General features: G+C 36.7%; 1 protein-coding gene across 1 annotated transcript in view; it reads left to right on the top strand.

Annotated features, from left to right (window-relative positions):
• Nucleotides 1-17838, top strand: part of DNAH7 (dynein axonemal heavy chain 7) — a 255447-nt gene that overhangs the window by 70006 nt on the left and 167603 nt on the right. The window contains exons 20-24 of the mRNA XM_057316048.1: nucleotides 4665-4858; nucleotides 6306-6504; nucleotides 9266-9406; nucleotides 13589-13801; nucleotides 17040-17149. Coding sequence (XP_057172031.1) covers nucleotides 4665-4858; nucleotides 6306-6504; nucleotides 9266-9406; nucleotides 13589-13801; nucleotides 17040-17149 — 857 coding nt within the window. The remainder of the gene's footprint in view (nucleotides 1-4664; nucleotides 4859-6305; nucleotides 6505-9265; nucleotides 9407-13588; nucleotides 13802-17039; nucleotides 17150-17838) is intronic.

Raw genomic sequence — 17838 nt, 5'->3', positions numbered from 1 at the left:
GAACTTCTGCCCAAAACTTTTCCTCTTGTAGTCTAACCCCACCTTAGTACACATAATATCTTTTCCCTGGTTGCTCAGGCAAAAACCTTAGGTCAATTCTTCCTTTCCTTCCTTCCTTTCTTTCTACTATAGTAAATATGATCACTTGCACCACACATCTCACTTCTTTCTAGTGAGCTGAAAAGCTGAAGACCCCCTCCCTCAGACTCCCTAGCATCTAGTTTTTGGCAGTGAATGAGATTTAGACAACTATAAACACTCACTTGGGATTTGGAAAGCTTAAGTGAAACAGCAGCCATCTTCTTGCCATTTTAGCTATTTCTGCTGTCAGGCAAGATCATGAGCATATGACTTTTTTTTTTCCCTCAGCAGAACTTCAATGTCTGGTCATCAGTTTTATAGGTATTTAGAGGCAGTGAAGATAGTGGCTTTCTGAACCGTAGAATCACAGCCACCATGGTGTGTCCTTGAATGCAGTAGTGCCAGTGGTGGTATCCTTTTGTCCTGATTGAGGCAGGGGTAGAAACACTCTGGAAGGTCAGCTCCACAGTGTTTTAGGAGTCTCTCCTGAAAGACTAGCTCAGAGTGTGCTCCCTCAGACCTCCTGATGATTTTGTAATCGCTTCATTCCCTATGTTAAGGGTCTTTGTTTGCTTAACGTACCTAGAAGGATTCTATTCTGCCCTGAACTCTGAATAAATGTGTAACCACCTCAAAGATGGAACTAGGATTGTTTATATGACCCAGTTGGGTTTTAGGATGTGAAAATCTAGTTCTCATTTGAAGATGGAACCCTGGTGGTACCTGGCATGCAGTGTAAAAATCACTTAAATTATGTTCTTGGTCTTCTGAAGTGAAGAGTCTATTTTATGGGTAATGCTTTGGTGGACCAAGTGGCTGCTAGAATCAGTCAGTATGGTGGGAATTTGAGATAAAAGGGATATGAGATGGGCTGAATTCTTTTAATAGCACTGGAGAAATTGAAGAATGATATGGCATAGTTCAGAATTTAAAACTCTATTCAAAGCATGGTCAGAGGACTAAGGAGCTTCTGTGACTGCCCTCTTATTTCTCCTAACTACAAGATTGACGTAGCCAAAAATGAGCGATAGAATCTGATTCAGTGGGTTGGCGAATTGCAATGTAATTTCCTTGCCAGATCTGTTATGTGAAAGGTAGATTACTAACTGGGAAAGAGTAGGATGGTGAGAACTGAAAATGGGGACATTTGGGTTGATTGACTTGGCTTGATTGACTCTAGGTAGTCTGGCTCTCATACCGCTGAGCTTCCCTTGCCAGAAGCCTTAGCAGAAACCTGAAAAATATGCAAGGCAATGTATCCCAAGGTCTATTCTGTGAATTCACATCTTCTCTCTTAGTGCTTAAGAGGTTTAAAGAGTATCTTACAGGTTTTGTGTTGTCCAGGGATTTCTGATTAGGAAGTTTATGCTCGTAGAAGTTTACTGAACTGGCTTGAGCTTAATTCCAGTAAGTGTATGAAACCGTACTTTCTGTGAGCTTCCTGGTAGCAGTAACTAGAATGCGTTCTCTGTACACCCAAGTTCAAGTGTCAGGCCCCTGATATCACACGCATTTGGTTTAAAAATGTAAATCACCCAGTAAATTAATTCTGATTGTCCCTTGAGCTGCTGAGAGTGATACTTGTGAAGCAAAAGAATACCCATATAATTTGTAGAATTATTCCTTTAACCAAGAAAAAAAATATGACAGTTAACAATTCCTTTTCTTCCCCTCTGGGAGACAGAAAGTAATTAAAGTGTCAAGGGAGTCATACTAAGTTTCAAATTTCTAGTAGCTTCCTATTAGAACATCTTATAGTTATGTCCTGAGAGCACAGCTTGTAAGTTCCATCCTGGTGCACCATGGAGGCTTATCCTTGCCTCGACTTGCTCTGTGTGTCTACAGGCTTACCTCACTCTGCGTTCGCGCCAGCGGTCGACAGATACCAATGGAATGCCTACTGCGGAGCGAGATTGTATGCACTACTTAAAGGGACTTAGAGCCAGTTTTATTTTACAATGATAAATAGCTCCCGTGAAGAGTGGCAGATTATAAACTCTTCACTTTAACTCCATGAAACTGAGGGAGTGAAGTAACTCCTCATTCTTTCCATCCACCCACCCGCCCCACCCCCAGTAGCATCTTTCTGTCTGTCTCTCTCTTCAACAGACAGTGATGGAAGAGAAAATAAAGGGTCATTACAGGTATATGTGGTGCCTATGCTTATACCATATTAGGTGCTTCAAATATTTTCTCTAGTTTCGTCCTCATCACCACTTCAGAAGAGGGCTCTTATTCCCGTTTTAAAGATAAGAAAACGGAGACTCCAGTGAAGTAAAGGACCCAAGGTCACACAGGTAATAAGTAGGACCGGGATTTAGGAACAAGTTCTGTGCTTTCCTTTTTCTGAGGCAGTCTCTGTTACGGTCCCCTTCTCACAGGAAGGAATTGAAGGTACTTTAGTTTCCAGTCATGAGATGATCACTTTTATTTATTTTTTCTTAAGTCCACATACAAAAGTACATAGATTATGGCCTTTGTTCATTTAGAGCTCTCATATTTTTCTGTCGTTGAGCTAATCTGTCTAAATAGGTTTGACCTCAGGAATCTAATAAAAAATATTTACTTAAATGCTTCCAGAGGTATTTCTATTGTAATATTTAGAGAAAGAAACATGACCTGTTGTTTTAAATAGCTGAATTTTTCTTTAGCGTTCAAACCTCAGATCCAAGATAGCAATATTGCAATAAATTCTTTGGCTGAGAATGAAACAAATATTGTTAATTTGTGAAAGGAGTTTTTCACATTTATTAGCAACTGTTAGGCTTTGTTGTGTTTTTTTTTTTTTTTTTTTTTATTCCAACAAGGAAAAGCACATGTTACCAGAAGATGGCACTCTGAGAACATCATTTTGGTTTTCGGATTTAGGAGTACCAGAGTACTCTTCTATCCTTTCCGTATTGGATGAATCGCACATTTAAATTATGATCTGAGTCTTTGTCATGCTTCTTTTTACATGCGTTTTTAAAAAATATTTAAACATAAAACTGTTAGGAAAGAAAATGTCTTTTTAAAATTGTCTCTTTAAAGAGAATATAATGGCATGTTATGTATTTCATGTGAACCTGTTTTATTGAGAAAATAGGTATTAATGATAATTCTATTATTTGATTAAATTGCTGTTTCCAAGTTACATTGTTAAAATTCAAACCAAAGCAGAAAAGTGTATCTTTCCTTTTCAGCTGCATTCCAAGTATATTAACAAAAACATTTTAGAGAGTCCTGCAGAAGTATAACATTTCTGTATAGAACAAGGTACAGCTGACATTTTTGGTTGATCTCTTAGTCAAGGCTAAGAGCCACAAGTAAGCTAAATTAGTTAATCTTGAAATTCCATGTTTAGTTTTTTAACAACATTCTCTTAATATCTATAAATTTTCTACAATGCCCTATTAATAACTATACTAGTGTCTTCTGACTACTTTTGGTCTGGTGATTAATATCTCCAATGTGTTTTAGCACCTTTTTCTAACATTCTGATGCTTACTTAGTAAAGAACTTTTCTTAGTTTGTCATTGGTGTCAGTGGTGATCCCTGAGTTTGGAATGAAAGACCAAGACTAGATGTAGATGACATCAATCAGGCGTTAAAGAAAAAGAAGTAAAAAGAATTTTATTTCAACGATACCTAGGTTGTATTTTAAAAATGTGTTCCTAAAGATTTTCATAAACCCAGTGGTTATTTATATGGATATTTTGATAAATCAAGAAACTATTTACTTTTTAAAAATATCAGTTCTTAAGACCACCTTTTGGTTATAATTCTTATCTTGAGTCCCACAGCATAAAAGAACACTCTTTTAAATACTTGACTGTGTTTGAATAACTTTAAACCCAACAGCCCACAGTGGCACTTTTCTGTGATAAAATGTTCGGAAATCCATACCTTAACGGTAGAACAGTCTTAGCTTCTAGAGAGTTTAGGAAGAATATACCTGCAACTTAAGTCCTTCAGCAAGCAGTGTTATCATGTAGTGCCAAATACATTGTGTTGCAATGTAAGATTGTTATCAAAAACTCCTTTCTTTGCCCCCAAACGCTTACATTTTTATCTACAGTTATAAAACAGGGACTGTGTTATTTTACTACTGATAACAGTAATATCTGAAATAATGATGATTTATCATTTTGGAATGCTTTTTCTCAAAGAATACAAGACAAACCTATCTCATACTGTTATTTTGTTTCTTCCACCCTTCCTGTGAGTTGGCTGTTCTCCCCCCAGCCCTGTGGATGGGTGCTCACCCTCCTTCTCACCCTCTTTCCCACCCCCTCCGTCCACCGCTTTCCCCCTCCCATCCCCTCCCATCTTCTCTCTTCTCTCTCTCTTGCTCATTTTCTGTTTCTCACACTTTCCAACTTAGAATGAGAAATTTGAGCATTATCGCTATGATTCAAGTCAACATGGCTCTTACTAATTAAAGAGGTTAGTTAGACCTAGAATATGCGAGACTACTTTAAAAAATATACATTCACTTTAAATTTTGGTTAACCTTTGTTCAATTAAAAACATGTAACCTAAATATACGAATACAAATAAAGCTAGTACCTAATATTTTTGAGTTGGGTGTTTTTAATTTTTAGGACAAACATGTTCTACAAGTTGTAACTATTGAGAGAATGCTGGAAAGGCTGAAAAAATCAAATGAACTTTTGGAACTCATTCTTAAAGGACTTAATGAATATTTGGAAAAGAAACGTCTCTTCTTCCCTAGATTCTTTTTCTTGTCTAATGATGAACTTCTTGAGATACTGTCTGAGACTAAAGATCCTACTAGGTAAGTTACATATACAACACATGGCTAAATTTATCTGCTTAAATTTAATTTTTTAAAAAAAGGCAGGATGTAAATGTATATAATTATGTTCAAGAATATTCTAAATATTATCAGTAACCAGTGTAATTATTAAAAGCATAATATCATTGAAGGATATTTTTCCAAATGTGATGCATCTGGGGGAGGATTTCACGCTTCATCTATTTTCTCTTGCAGATTTTTCAGAACACATCACTCTTACAGTGGCTTGCAATGACCCACGCAGGTGGTCTCCCATTATCCTTCCTCTTTATCTCCCACTAGCTTTCTTGTTCATTCTGTTACAGTCCTTCCAATTCTACTATAAAAGGGGCAGCCTCCTGCCTTAGTGTACTGTCCTCTTTGTGTAAGATTCTCCTTAACTAAATATCCATGACTTCTTTTAACCCCTCTAGATTTTGTGGAAAGAGGCTCAAAGGTTTGCTCCTCAGGAAGACTTTCCCTGACTGCTGTATTTAAAATGGCAGCCATTCCAGCCCTCCCTAGCCACCTTTCCTGGATTATCTTCTCTGCCCTCTTCCTTCAGCATCTTTTTTATCATCTGGCATACTCTATAATGTACTTTTTGTTTACTGCCTGATTTCCTCTAGCAGAATATAAGCTCCATGATGGCAGAGATTTTTGACTTTTTTTTCCCCCCAAAGCTGATTCCCAATTCCTTAGAAGGTGTATGTCTAGTATATAGCAGACAGTGAATGGATAGCTATTAAATACATTAGTTTTGTGCTTTGTGCCTTCAAAGTAGGAGACAAGTAATCCAGACAAAAAGATAAATTTAGGCTTAGATTTCCGTCTGAATTTTTATATTCCACTTCTTTATTGCCTGTTAAAGATGAGCTCAATTGGTTATTGGTAATGTCCCAAAAATGAGGGCTTTAGCCCCTCCCATCTATAGTATAACGACTCTAGTTGAAAACCTTCAAAGCAGTTGATTTAGGGAACTGTGAAGCATGTAAAGTTCTGAACCTAGTTCATAATTTGTAAGCAGTCTCTGAAAATCCTAGTTGAAAAGCTAGTTTTGTGCATTTGAAGATTCTTTCAATTAGTGTATTATCTATTAGTCAAGATTGTTTGCTCCTTATGTTACTTTTAACATCTTTCAATTCATTGTGTTGGAAACAAAGCCTCATGGGTGTCTCCTCTGTAGCTCTTATTACAACTACAGTTTGACAGATCTTTTTGTGATTATTCAATTAATGATGACCTCCTACCGGACTGTGTAATCCATTCAGGCAGGGATCGTGTCTTTTCTTCCCCCTCAGTGTTTCATCTCCAACAGCATTGCATAGGGGCCTTACACATAATGCACATTTATAAATTGTGAGTGATGATTGGTACACAAAGAACACTGAAAGTTGAGGAATTGCTTTAATTTGATTAATTCTCTTAAACATTTTCCCCCCAACAGGGTGCAACCTCACTTGAAGAAATGTTTTGAAGGAATTGCGAGAGTAGAATTTACAGAAACTTTAGACATTACTCACATGAAGAGTAGTGAAGGAGAGGTTGTGGAACTCACAGAGACCATTTCAACGGCCAAAGCCAGAGGTCAAGTGGAGAAGTGGTTGGTTGAGTTAGAGAGAGTTATGATTAAATCCATCCACAAGGTACTTGGCTGAGTTTATCATTATTTCTAGTAAAGATATAGAATATTAATGTATCATTGGGGGTGCCTGTGTCTCAGTTGGCAAAGCATGTGACTCTGGCTCTCGGGGTCCTGAGTCTGAGCCCCATGTTGGGGGTAGAGATTATGGTATTATTAATAAGTGCACTCTTTTTTAGACAGAAATTGAGTCATGAATTACCAGTTCAATTGTAATAGATAGCTTAAAGACAAAGATATGGTCTATGAAATTAATTTCATGGGGACTCACTTGAAAACTGGGACAAAATGCCATTGATACTAAAGAAAACTTGGGTTTTAGTCATAAGTCCCATTTCTTGAAGCCACAGCTGGTTCTTTCAACATTAATTGAACACACCTTGGTCTACAGAGTCTGTGTTTAGTCTTGCCTTGGATGCATCTCTACAGTTTCACATCAATCTCCTTGACATGTATGTTTCTATAGTGAATCTTTTTGTCCCGTGTATATACAAAATATGCACCAAAATGTTAGAAAATCACAAATACTTCCTATGTAACCATCACTTCATATTTTCCATATCTCATAAAACATCAACTCAGTCATTTGTAGTTATTTTTATTAGTAAAAATTTCAATTCATGGCAACAAAAACAGATTAATTGAACACTTAAATTCACTTTTTTCACTATAATATGGACTTAGCATTCAAGTTCTTCATCAAGAATAAAATTCATGATTGAGTAGGGGGTATGAGGGCAGGAAGGAGAAGGAAATATGGCATGATGTCTTAACAGTTTTCATTGATTTTTTCAGATTCTCTCACACATTATTGAGAAAATTCATTAGAATCTAGGTGTTCAATGGATATCATGTGTCTAAGTGCTGCTTTCTCTTCTTAAATATAATTTTAACATATGCCTGAATAATGGTTTTTAAGTAGATGTAAAGTCATTTGGACAGTTTTTCATTTCTCCCTATTGTGGATTAAATATCCATATGCATATAGCTGGTTTCTTTGATTGAATTATTTCTAATGATAACTTCTTATTTGTAGGACCACTAGGTCAAAGAGATGAGATTTCATAGGCCTTGATACATATTGACAAGTAAGATTCCCATTTATGTAGTTGTAAGCAATGTAAATGAACTCCGCTTTGACCACTACTTAGCAGCCTTGGTTTACGGTTTGTTAATTGATGTACACAGTGATAACTCATTGTTTTAGACCTAATACTGTTATGACTATTCTTTTAATTTTTTTGTCAAAGCACTTAGGGTATTTTGGTTGCCATTTCGGAGTGTTTAGATGGAGTGGCAAGGAATTGTGTAGAAAGTACCTTCCCTAAATGTTCATGTATGAGTTTGTGTTACTGAAATGTGTTACTCAAATCCATTATAAAGTATTACAAATAGAGATGTATGTTACTATGTTTTACTCTATGTATTTGCATGCTTGAAAGACTATTGTATGCTTAAATTAAATGAATTTGGGGTCATTTGTAAATAATAAAAAAGTCATGTTCTTGGCACGTTTGCCCCTTTATCTTACTGGATTATCATGTGTATGTTAATTCCAAAATATATATAAATTTATGTATGTATATATACACATACATTTATATATGGCACACATAGATATATTTTACATACAATAATGTACTTTTCATAATATTTCTCCTCATCCAACTATGTAGAAATCGTGATTTAGATTTTAATGTCTTCCACTTTTTCTTTCCACACTGTCCTTCTAGAACATGTATTTACTCCATCCTTGACATTTCTGTTCTGTACCTTCTATTTTCTATGTTCCTCCCATGTCTCAGTTGCTCGTTTTCACCTGCCCTTTCTGTGGCTCTTTCTGACCTTTGAAATTTTCTTTGTTATCAATAGCCAACACTGCCCTTCATCTCTGTTCAGCTCCATAAATATCTAGCTAGACTAGAAATCCAGAAAGGTTCATACATCCTTTATGTATTTCTCAGAAAAATCTAATTTGACAGTCTTTTCTGAAATCAAACATTAAAGTGGGTATCACCTCACAGGTAACATTACTGTTTTTGGTTGATACATGGAAGAGGAGATTAGAATGTTTCTCACTGATGGCTCGTGGAAAAAAATGTTTATGTCCGTCCACTGAAAACATATGGAGGAGAAGTACATGAATTGGACATAAAACATGTAGCAAAGAGCGTAATAAGACTTCCTGACTTTTCTGGTACTTAACTCTCCATAAATGAATTATACACCTGGGCTTGTCATCATTGCCTTGGGCATCTAACTACAGATTGAGAAGAAGTGAGGTCTGGAAACACAGGAGGAACTTGAGAGGAGTTGTGTGGTTTGCCTGAATGTGCATGTGTACGTGAGCCCATGGCTGAATGGGGATCTGATGAAATTCAAAGAAAATTATTGTCTATGGATTTGACAGATCTCATTTTGGAATGACTTAAATTTATATTTCACAATAAAATTGCTTGTGCTTGATTAATCTAAATGCATCTAGGATATCTGTAGCTACAACTGGTCAGGTGAATATTTGATGTAATATGGTTCACACAAATTGATCACATATCACCAAAATAAAATGCTATGTAATGTATTTTTTCACTCACAGGTATATGGATAAACTTGAATTTAAATAGTCTAATGCTTCGAGTTCATAACTGGCTAAGATGTAAAAAGTTGAACAGTTTGAGTTAATCCATATAGGAGGTTAGCTCTTCATTGTATAGCTCATTCAAGTAAATTGTGAAACGATCTTTAGCATTTTTTTTTCCAATTAGGTAATCAGAGCAGCAATGCTTGCCTATACACAAAATATGCGAATTAACTGGGTGAGAGATTGGCCAGGACAGACAGTGCTCTGTGTATCTCAAACCTTTTGGACGATGGAAGTACAAACAGCTATTTCAACGGGACAAGAGGTAAGCTGTATTACCCCCAGGTTTTTCAACGTTTTTTCAACTAGTGCTATTGCCAGAATACACTAATTATAAAAAACAAAATAAAGACAATCCTCTTAAAACGTCAAGGGTACTTGAGCCTCAATCTTGTTATTACACACATTTTTGTACCTTTAAAAATAGAATGGTAATAGAACTAAGGAACTTCCTAAACTCAGAAAGATTAGGAGGAAAAATAACATAATTCTCTTTTATGCCTTGAGTAAAACCACCCTGTGAAGACAAGATATTGGTTGACTTATTTTGACTACTTTTATTTTTATTCTTAATGTATTGATTTTGAATAATAATTATTGATATTTTGAGTGATGCTTAATTTCAAATATTGTAATATGTATACTAATTTAATAATATTACTTGGATTGCTGTTAGTAATTAACAACAGAAACCACATTTAATGCAACATTCCTATCCTTGAGATAGGATTTCAAGTTGACTGATGGACCAATTGGAATATAGTAGTCATAGATCTTTTATTTAAAATCAAGAATTTTAAATATATTTTTGACATGGAATTTCGTATTATTGCCTTTAACTCTAAGGTACCGTTGAGGTTTGAGACACACTAATATTCTCTGTAAGCAGGCAGATCCCATAGAGGAAGGAGCTGAGTGACGCATGCTTAGTTCTGTCAAACTTACCAACAGGTCATTTATTTCTTTCCTGTGGAAAGGGATGAGGGCATAGAGCAGAAAGTCAGGATTTTCCCAGAAAAATATCTGTCTTCATGGAACACAGGGCACTGGAGAATAAGGGTTTCCCTCACAGCAGTAAGCTCTTGGAGTTACTTCTGGGCTCTTGGCTTCTAGCCCCATACGCATTTTTGTTTTTGTTCAGTGGGTCTAGAGAATTCATTTTCTCTCTTTACTTTAAAGCTACCACTCATCAACCTCCCCACACAGAAGGGTTCCTCCATCACCAATGTAGGCTACTGGGGCAACACGTAGCCTCCTGGGTCTCCCGCCTTGCTTCCTGGTCAGCTCCCCAAACCACAATACTAACTTTATCACTCGCCACTGTGGGGACATAGTCTGCAGGGAACAAAGAAGCAAATCTGAGCAGATTAGACAAATTTGTAAGCATCTTCTGAATTTCTTCAGTTTAAATGTGTTTATCAAACCTCTCCTCTTCTGTCAAGTTCATATTCTTCTTTGGTCTCACTCCAAGCAAGCTGCAAAAGGTAGGAGTTGATATATAGCATTAAATGTAAACTACAGCTTTTTCATGCTTCCAGTTACCTCTCAAACATAATTTGAATCTCGAGCGACATGCAATTTAGGTCACTCCCATGTCAATGTGTCCTCTGCTCAAAACTATCTGCCTGTAATCCTTACCATATTGTGTACAGATACAAAGAGGGGTTTTATTTTGTTTATAGCAGTATCCACTGATACTGAGATTGAGTTATTTATTGACTCATTTATCAGTCTATTCAGTAATTTTTTTCCTGCTCATGTTATATGATGCAGGTATGGAGCCATTCACAGAGAAAGGCAAAATGAGAACCCATGCTGCTTGAGGGTGATTCAGCGTCATAGACTCAAGGTCCTCTAAAACCGTAGTTTAGCAAGACTTAGCAAGTTACACCTCTGTTATTGTTGCTTGCCAGGCTGCCCTCTTCCATTGCATTTTATGGTGCTTTCATACCTAAGTTTCGCGATATGAAATTAAGCTTTGTATGTGTCCTTAAAATTTAATTCTTATTCATCTGCTTGCAACTACCCTGTTTCATTATGCCCTTGATCACCTATCTGTGCACCTTGTGCCTGTTTCTTTCATCTGTGTTTAGTCCATTCAAGTTCTGTAGCAGCATCATGAGAGGCTAGCACATGTTTTAGTATTCTATAGCACTGATGGTGTTTTAAAGATTTAACATGTAGTTTTATCATGGGAGGCTAGCATATGTTTTAGTATTGTATGTGTTGATCATTTTTTCCCCTAATTAACGTGTGGTTCACATTTGAAACTGATGACTTTGGTAGAGCAGCTGGAGACTTGTGGCAGCCTCTTAGAAGACTGGATACTTGCATTCTCTGCAAACATCCCAAGTTGTCCGGAGCTTGACGTTACAAAAGCCCTATATGTTAAGCTGTCACATTCCCAGAGGACCTGTTCAATTTATTTATTCAGCGAATGGTGATTGTGGAACTAGTCTGCGTGAGGCATTACAGGGACTGTACAATGAATGAAAGAATCACAGCTATCACAGATCTCAGGATATTGCAAATATTGATGTGATTTTGAGTCATTGTATCATATGTAGAAGGATCTAGGTATGATAAAAATATTTGATTTCAGATAGGGTTTATTTTGGCAGAATATAATAGTAGTTACCTTTAGCTTCGTTAGGTCACTGTACGGAACGGTTTACAAGGAAGAAAATGTAACAAAAATGCTATCAATATGATTTTTTTCCTCTAATCTGAATTCTTATTGATTCATATAGTATTGTTCCTAAAGATCTCAGTTTATCACAGTTTGAAGTTAAATTTTAGTTCTAAATCTGTTTTCCTAGTATAGGAAAATACATTCTGCTACTGTGGGTAGTAATAAATTCTTACAAACATATAATTTGTACTGTCAGGTCTAAATATTACGTTTTTATTTTATGTTTTGTGTTGAACTCTACAGTCTGAGAGCTGGTAAGGTTCACATGATCCTCACTTTTACTGATGAGAAAACTAAGATGTGCCCACTGGTGTGGCTTATGTTCTTAGGATCAAATTGGTTCTTACTAATTTATATGCTCAACATACTTAAATTCACTAATTGGCTCCAAGAATTTAAACACTTGTATCTATTGAAACATGGGTGGGACAGAAGTTTGTCTTTCACTGCTTACGAAGAGAATTAATAGGAATCGATCATGTAAATAATATGAAGACAGCAGTGTTCAAGCACCAAACCTTTGAAAAAATTACCTCCTTAAAAATAAAGATAAAATCATTCCATGACTAAGAGAAGTGCCCCTTAGAGAAACAGTTTGCAGTCTCCAGCCCCATCCTTTAAACTTTTTCTCATTCTTGGAAACACTCACTGTAGTTACCTCACTACCTGTTACTGGTCCTGAAGGAATGCGGTGCACTCCTTGGTGCTCAATGCTTATTAAATATTATTAGAGTGGAGAACGCAACCACAGCAGCCTGCTGGGGCATACTGACCCTTCCCTTAAGCATAGCAGTGTTCATTGATTCTAACTTGATTTTCATCATAAACCCTCTTCTCTTTTTTGACTTACTAATTAGATTTACCCCACCCAAAACAGATCCCAAAGCAAGACTTGTTCTCAGAACTGGCATTGCTCACCATAAACTAAAATTTTAGGTGTTTTGTTTATTAAGATCTTTCCGTGGCACGTATCCTGCCCAGTAAGTTTACACAGCAGTCCTGAAATGTAAGGCAGCTGGAATCCAGGGTCTCAGGGCATTGGTGCTGCTGCAGCTTCTCTTCTAATGTCTTTCCGCTCCACTAGGCTCTGGTGGGCTTTGTTCCGCAGTGGGGATGAAGGCTTGCCGTGGCCTCAGACCCAGATACTCAAGAGTCCGCCAAACCTAGTGAGAAGCGCTTTTCCCCCTCTGCCTGTATAGTGGTTTCTGGGAAGAACTATGATTGGCTCTGGTTGGGTCACACCTCCTCCCACCCCTTGTTGCCATGGAGGTGGGGCAAGGTGATGGACTGCTCACCAGAACCACAGAGCAGACAGAAGGAATGGAAATAGGGATGTGGAAGGGATGATGAGTAGACACAAACCACGTGTGTCCACTGCATCTGGCCAGCTTGGCCTTGTTCACCTAATACTTTTCTAGTAAGAAAAACCGATTATTTTTAAATTATGTCAGGTGGCGGAAAATGTACAGAAACACTATGTATTTAGACTAGCTCAAAATGTTTTTGTTCAGAAAATTCTGATCAGGGTGTCTGGGTGGCTCAGTCGTTAAGTGTCTGCCTTCGGCTCAGGTCATGATCCCAGGGTCCTGGGATCGAGCCCCGCATTGGGCTCCCTGCTTAGCAGGAAGCCTGCTTCTCCCTCTCCCTCTCCCCTGCTGGTGTTCCCTCTCTCGCTGTCTCTCTCTCTGCCCAATAAATAAATAAAATCTTAAAAAAAAATTCTGATCGCATTAATCATATCTTATTTTCTTTCAGGCTCTTGAGCAATACTTAGAAAAATGTAACATGCAAATTGATGATATTGTGACTTTGGTCCGTGGCAAATTGTCCAAGCAGAATCGTGTTACTCTGGGAGCCCTCGTGGTGCTGGATGTCCATGCTAGAGATGTCCTCACATCACTTGTGAAAAAAAAAGTTAGTGATGACTCTGACTTCGAGTGGTTAAGTCAGCTTAGGTACTACTGGCAAGTAAGTGATATCACTGAATGTTATTACATGGCAATTTCATCTCATAGCTTTTTAATTTGTGCTTGCTTGCTCTCATGGGAAATAGTATCAGTAATATAGGATTTTTTGCTGATGGATTACTATCAAACAAGCACTCTCCAGACTGAAGATAAAGGCAGCCAAAGACTGTATATAATCTGTACAAAAAACTGTGTCTTCATCTATATCCAAACCCATACTCAAATGTATAGTTATGTATAAATACATATACATATAGAGACACAAATTGAGTCATTATAAAAAAATTACTCATTTTAAATGAGTCCTTATGCTTGCTGAATCTGTAAAATGTCCTAACTAGGCAGCTTAAAATTGTGTTTTTCAATTTTTGATACATCTAAAGAATGTTAAAAAAAAAAAAAAAGAATCAGACTTTATTGTGATTTGATCATGAAAGTTTCCTCTTGATCATTTGAAGGAATCGGAAACATGATCTGGGTGGGTGGTGATGGCAGTCACAACCGGGAAGGCAGGAGGAGTAGAATAGTTAGTACAGTGGACAAGGTGGGGCAGTTGAGAGTGGGAAGAAGTTGCTGAGGATGTTGGGAGATATGGACTCAAAAATTCTTAGCAGATTCACTTCTGTGAAAGGCCTAAAAGTATGGAGTGGGAGGAGAAAAGGTAACAACCAGACCCCTGGAAAACCACAGGAGTGGTAGTGGATGGGAGCTCACTGTGGAATCATTTCAAATGCTAGACCCTCACCTTACCAGATGTATGACCTGGGCAAGTTACCTACTGTCTATAAGCATCCGTTTTCTTATCTGTAAAATGGCAATAATATAATACTCTGTGGTGAAAATGAATCAAACAATTAACTATAAGAGAATAATGAGCTATCAGAGAAATTTTAAAAAAACAATCCCACTTAAAAAGAATAAAATACCTAAAAACAAATTTAACCAAGGTGGTGAAAGACGTGCACACTAAAAACTCTAACACATTGGTGAAGGAAATCGAAGAAGACACAAGATACTTTGTTCTTGTGGATTAGAAAATTAATGTTGTTAAAAAGTTCCTACTACCCAAAACAATCTACAGATTCAATGCAACCCCTGTCAAAATTCCAATGGTATTTTTCACAGAAATAAACAGTGCTAAAATTTGTATGCAGCCTAACATTTGTATGTAAAAGACACCAGATAGCCAAAGCAGTGTTAAAAAAGAACAAAGCTGAGGGCATCACGCTCCCTGATTTCAGATTATATTACAAAGCTAGAGTAATCAAAACAGAATGGTATTGGCGTAAAAACAGACACGTGGATCAATGGAACAGAACAGAGAGCACAGAAGTACACCCAGGCGTATATGCCAAATAATTTAAGACAAAGGAGCCAAGAATATGCAATGGAGAAAGAAAAGTTTCTTCAATAAATAGTGTTGGGAAAACTGAACAGCCACATAGGAAATACTGAAACTGGACCACTGTCTTTCACCATACACAACAATTAACTCAAAATGGATTAAAGACAGGAACATAAGACCTGAAACCATAAAACTCCTAGAAGAAAACATAGATGGTAAGCTCCTTAACTCCGTCTTGGCAATGATTTTTTTTTTTTTTTTTTTTTTGGCAACAAAAGCAAAAATAAACAAGTAGGGACTACATTAAACTAAAAAGTGCTACACAGCAAAGGAAACCATCAACAAATTAAAAAGGCAACTTTCTGAGTGAAAGAGAATACTTGCAAGTCATATCTGATAAGGGGTTAACCTCTAAAATATATAAAGAACTCCTACAACTCAATAGCAAAAACACAAACTACCTGTTTGAAAATGGTCAAAGGATCTGAATAGACATTATTGCAAAGAAGGCACACAGCTGGCTAACGTAACAGGTTCATGAAAAGATGGTCAACATCACTCATCATCAGGGAAATACAAATCAAAACCACAATGAGAGATCCTCTCACACCTATTAGAATGGCCATTATCAAAAGACAAAAGATAGCAAACACTGGTAAGGGTGTGGGAAAAAGGGAACCATTGTGCACTGTTCGTAGGAATGTAAATTGGTGCAGCCACTATGGAAAACAGGATGCAGTCTCCTCAAAAAATAAAAAAATAGAACTATCATATCCAAAAATTCCACTTCTGGGTATTATCTGAAGAAAACAAAAACACTCGAAAAGGTATATGCACCCCCATGTTTATTGCAGCATTAGTTACATTAACTAGGGTATAGCAACAACCTGTATGTCCATTGACAGGTGAATGAATAAAGAAGATGTGATATATATGTAAATGGAATATTATTCAGCCATTAAAAATGAAATCTTGCTATTTGCAACAATATGGATTGACCTTGAGGGCATTACACTAAGTGGAATAAGTCAGACAAAGACAAATAAAATGTGATCTCACTTATACATGCAATCTAAAACAAACCAAGCTCATAGATACAGAGAACAGATTGGGGGTTGCCAAAGGCTGAGAGTGGAAAGGCAGGAGAAATGAGTGAAGGAAGTCAAAAAGTGCAAACTTCTAGTTATAAATAAGTCATGGGGATTTAATACACTGTCTCTTGACTATAGTTAATAATAACATATTGCATTTTTAAAGTTGCTAAGAGTAAATCTTAAAATTCTCATTATAAGAAAACTGTACTTATATATGATAATAGATCTTAACTAGACTTACTGTGATTATTTTATAATATACACAAATATTTTATAATATACACAAATTTTGTTTATACTTGAAACTAATATTATATGTCAATTATAACTTAATAAAAAAAGCGTTAGCAAGCAAAAAAAAAATATAGGAGAGATAGGGAACAAATATATTTTCTACAGATACCTATGGAAAAAATTGAAGCCAGTGACTTCAGACTTACCCAGGGAAATTAGATATTGAATTCTTCTACTGAATTTAACGATGTCTGAAAAGTGGAATTTTTTAAAGGATTTTTTTAATTCATTTGAGAGAGAGTGAGAGACTGAGGGGGGGGGCAGAGGGAGAGAGAGAAGCAGACTCCCCACTGAGCAGGGAGCCCTACCCTGGGCTATTTCCTAGGACCTTGGGATCATGATCTGAACCGAAGGCAGATGCTTAACTGATGAACCACCCAGGCATCCCTGAAAAGTGAATTTTAAAGATGTTGTTTATAACTTGACAATTATTTATTAAGGAGTTTGAGATTTCATATTATTTAAAATTTTGTTAAGTTAGCTTCATTTTCTCTGATTTATCCTAGGAGAATAATTTAGAAACAAAGATGATCAATGCTGGCTTACGATACGGATATGAGTATCTGGGTAATTCCCCTCGGCTGGTTATTACTCCACTCACAGATCGATGTTACAGGTAAACTCGCTAATTTAAGGGTCTATTGGAAATAAATTTTGCTCACCCCTAGACCACCAAATCTTTAAAAGAAACAGATTATCTTCCACTTGGTAAATGTATCCTACGTTATCTTTTCCTATACTCAATACTTTTCTCAACTTGACCTTCGATTTCTCTTTCTCTGCTGGCTTTCTCCTCTTAGCTCTGGAGCTAAGTATTGCCTTATATTACTGTTGTTGTTTACATTGTTCATTTCTTCTTTCTTCTGGAAACTTCTTCTTTGTTTTGGATCCTTTGGGGCAACCTGCTGCTTCCCCTGAAACACAGAATTTTCTAGATTTCTGTTTTCATGTGGCACTTTGTCTCATGCTTCATGGTTTCCCAAATGTTCTCATCCACTTTCAGGCTTTAATAGCCTACATTCCGAAGATCCACAAATCTGTATCTCCAGCCAAGGTCTCTCCTATAAACTTGTGCTGCATGCTTGCTGGATATCTCCATTAGATAACTCGTAGGTATTTACATTGAAATGTTTTTCCATCATGCTTCTGAATAATAAAAGGGCTTTAACAACTTTATTCCTAGTTTCCATCTCCCACATTCCAAATTATTGTCAAAAACTAAATTAAAGTGTTATTTTTTTCAGATATTAAAAGTCGAATTAGGTCTAGTATCAAAGCCAACATCTTTCATCCAATTTAAAACTC

The sequence above is a fragment of the Ursus arctos genome, unplaced genomic scaffold (genome assembly GCF_023065955.2).
Source record: "Ursus arctos isolate Adak ecotype North America unplaced genomic scaffold, UrsArc2.0 scaffold_1, whole genome shotgun sequence".
In the NCBI taxonomy this organism is placed as follows: domain Eukaryota; kingdom Metazoa; phylum Chordata; class Mammalia; order Carnivora; family Ursidae; genus Ursus; species Ursus arctos.
The sequence above is the reverse complement of the archived record's forward strand: the minus strand, read 5'-3'. Positions and strand labels throughout refer to the sequence as shown.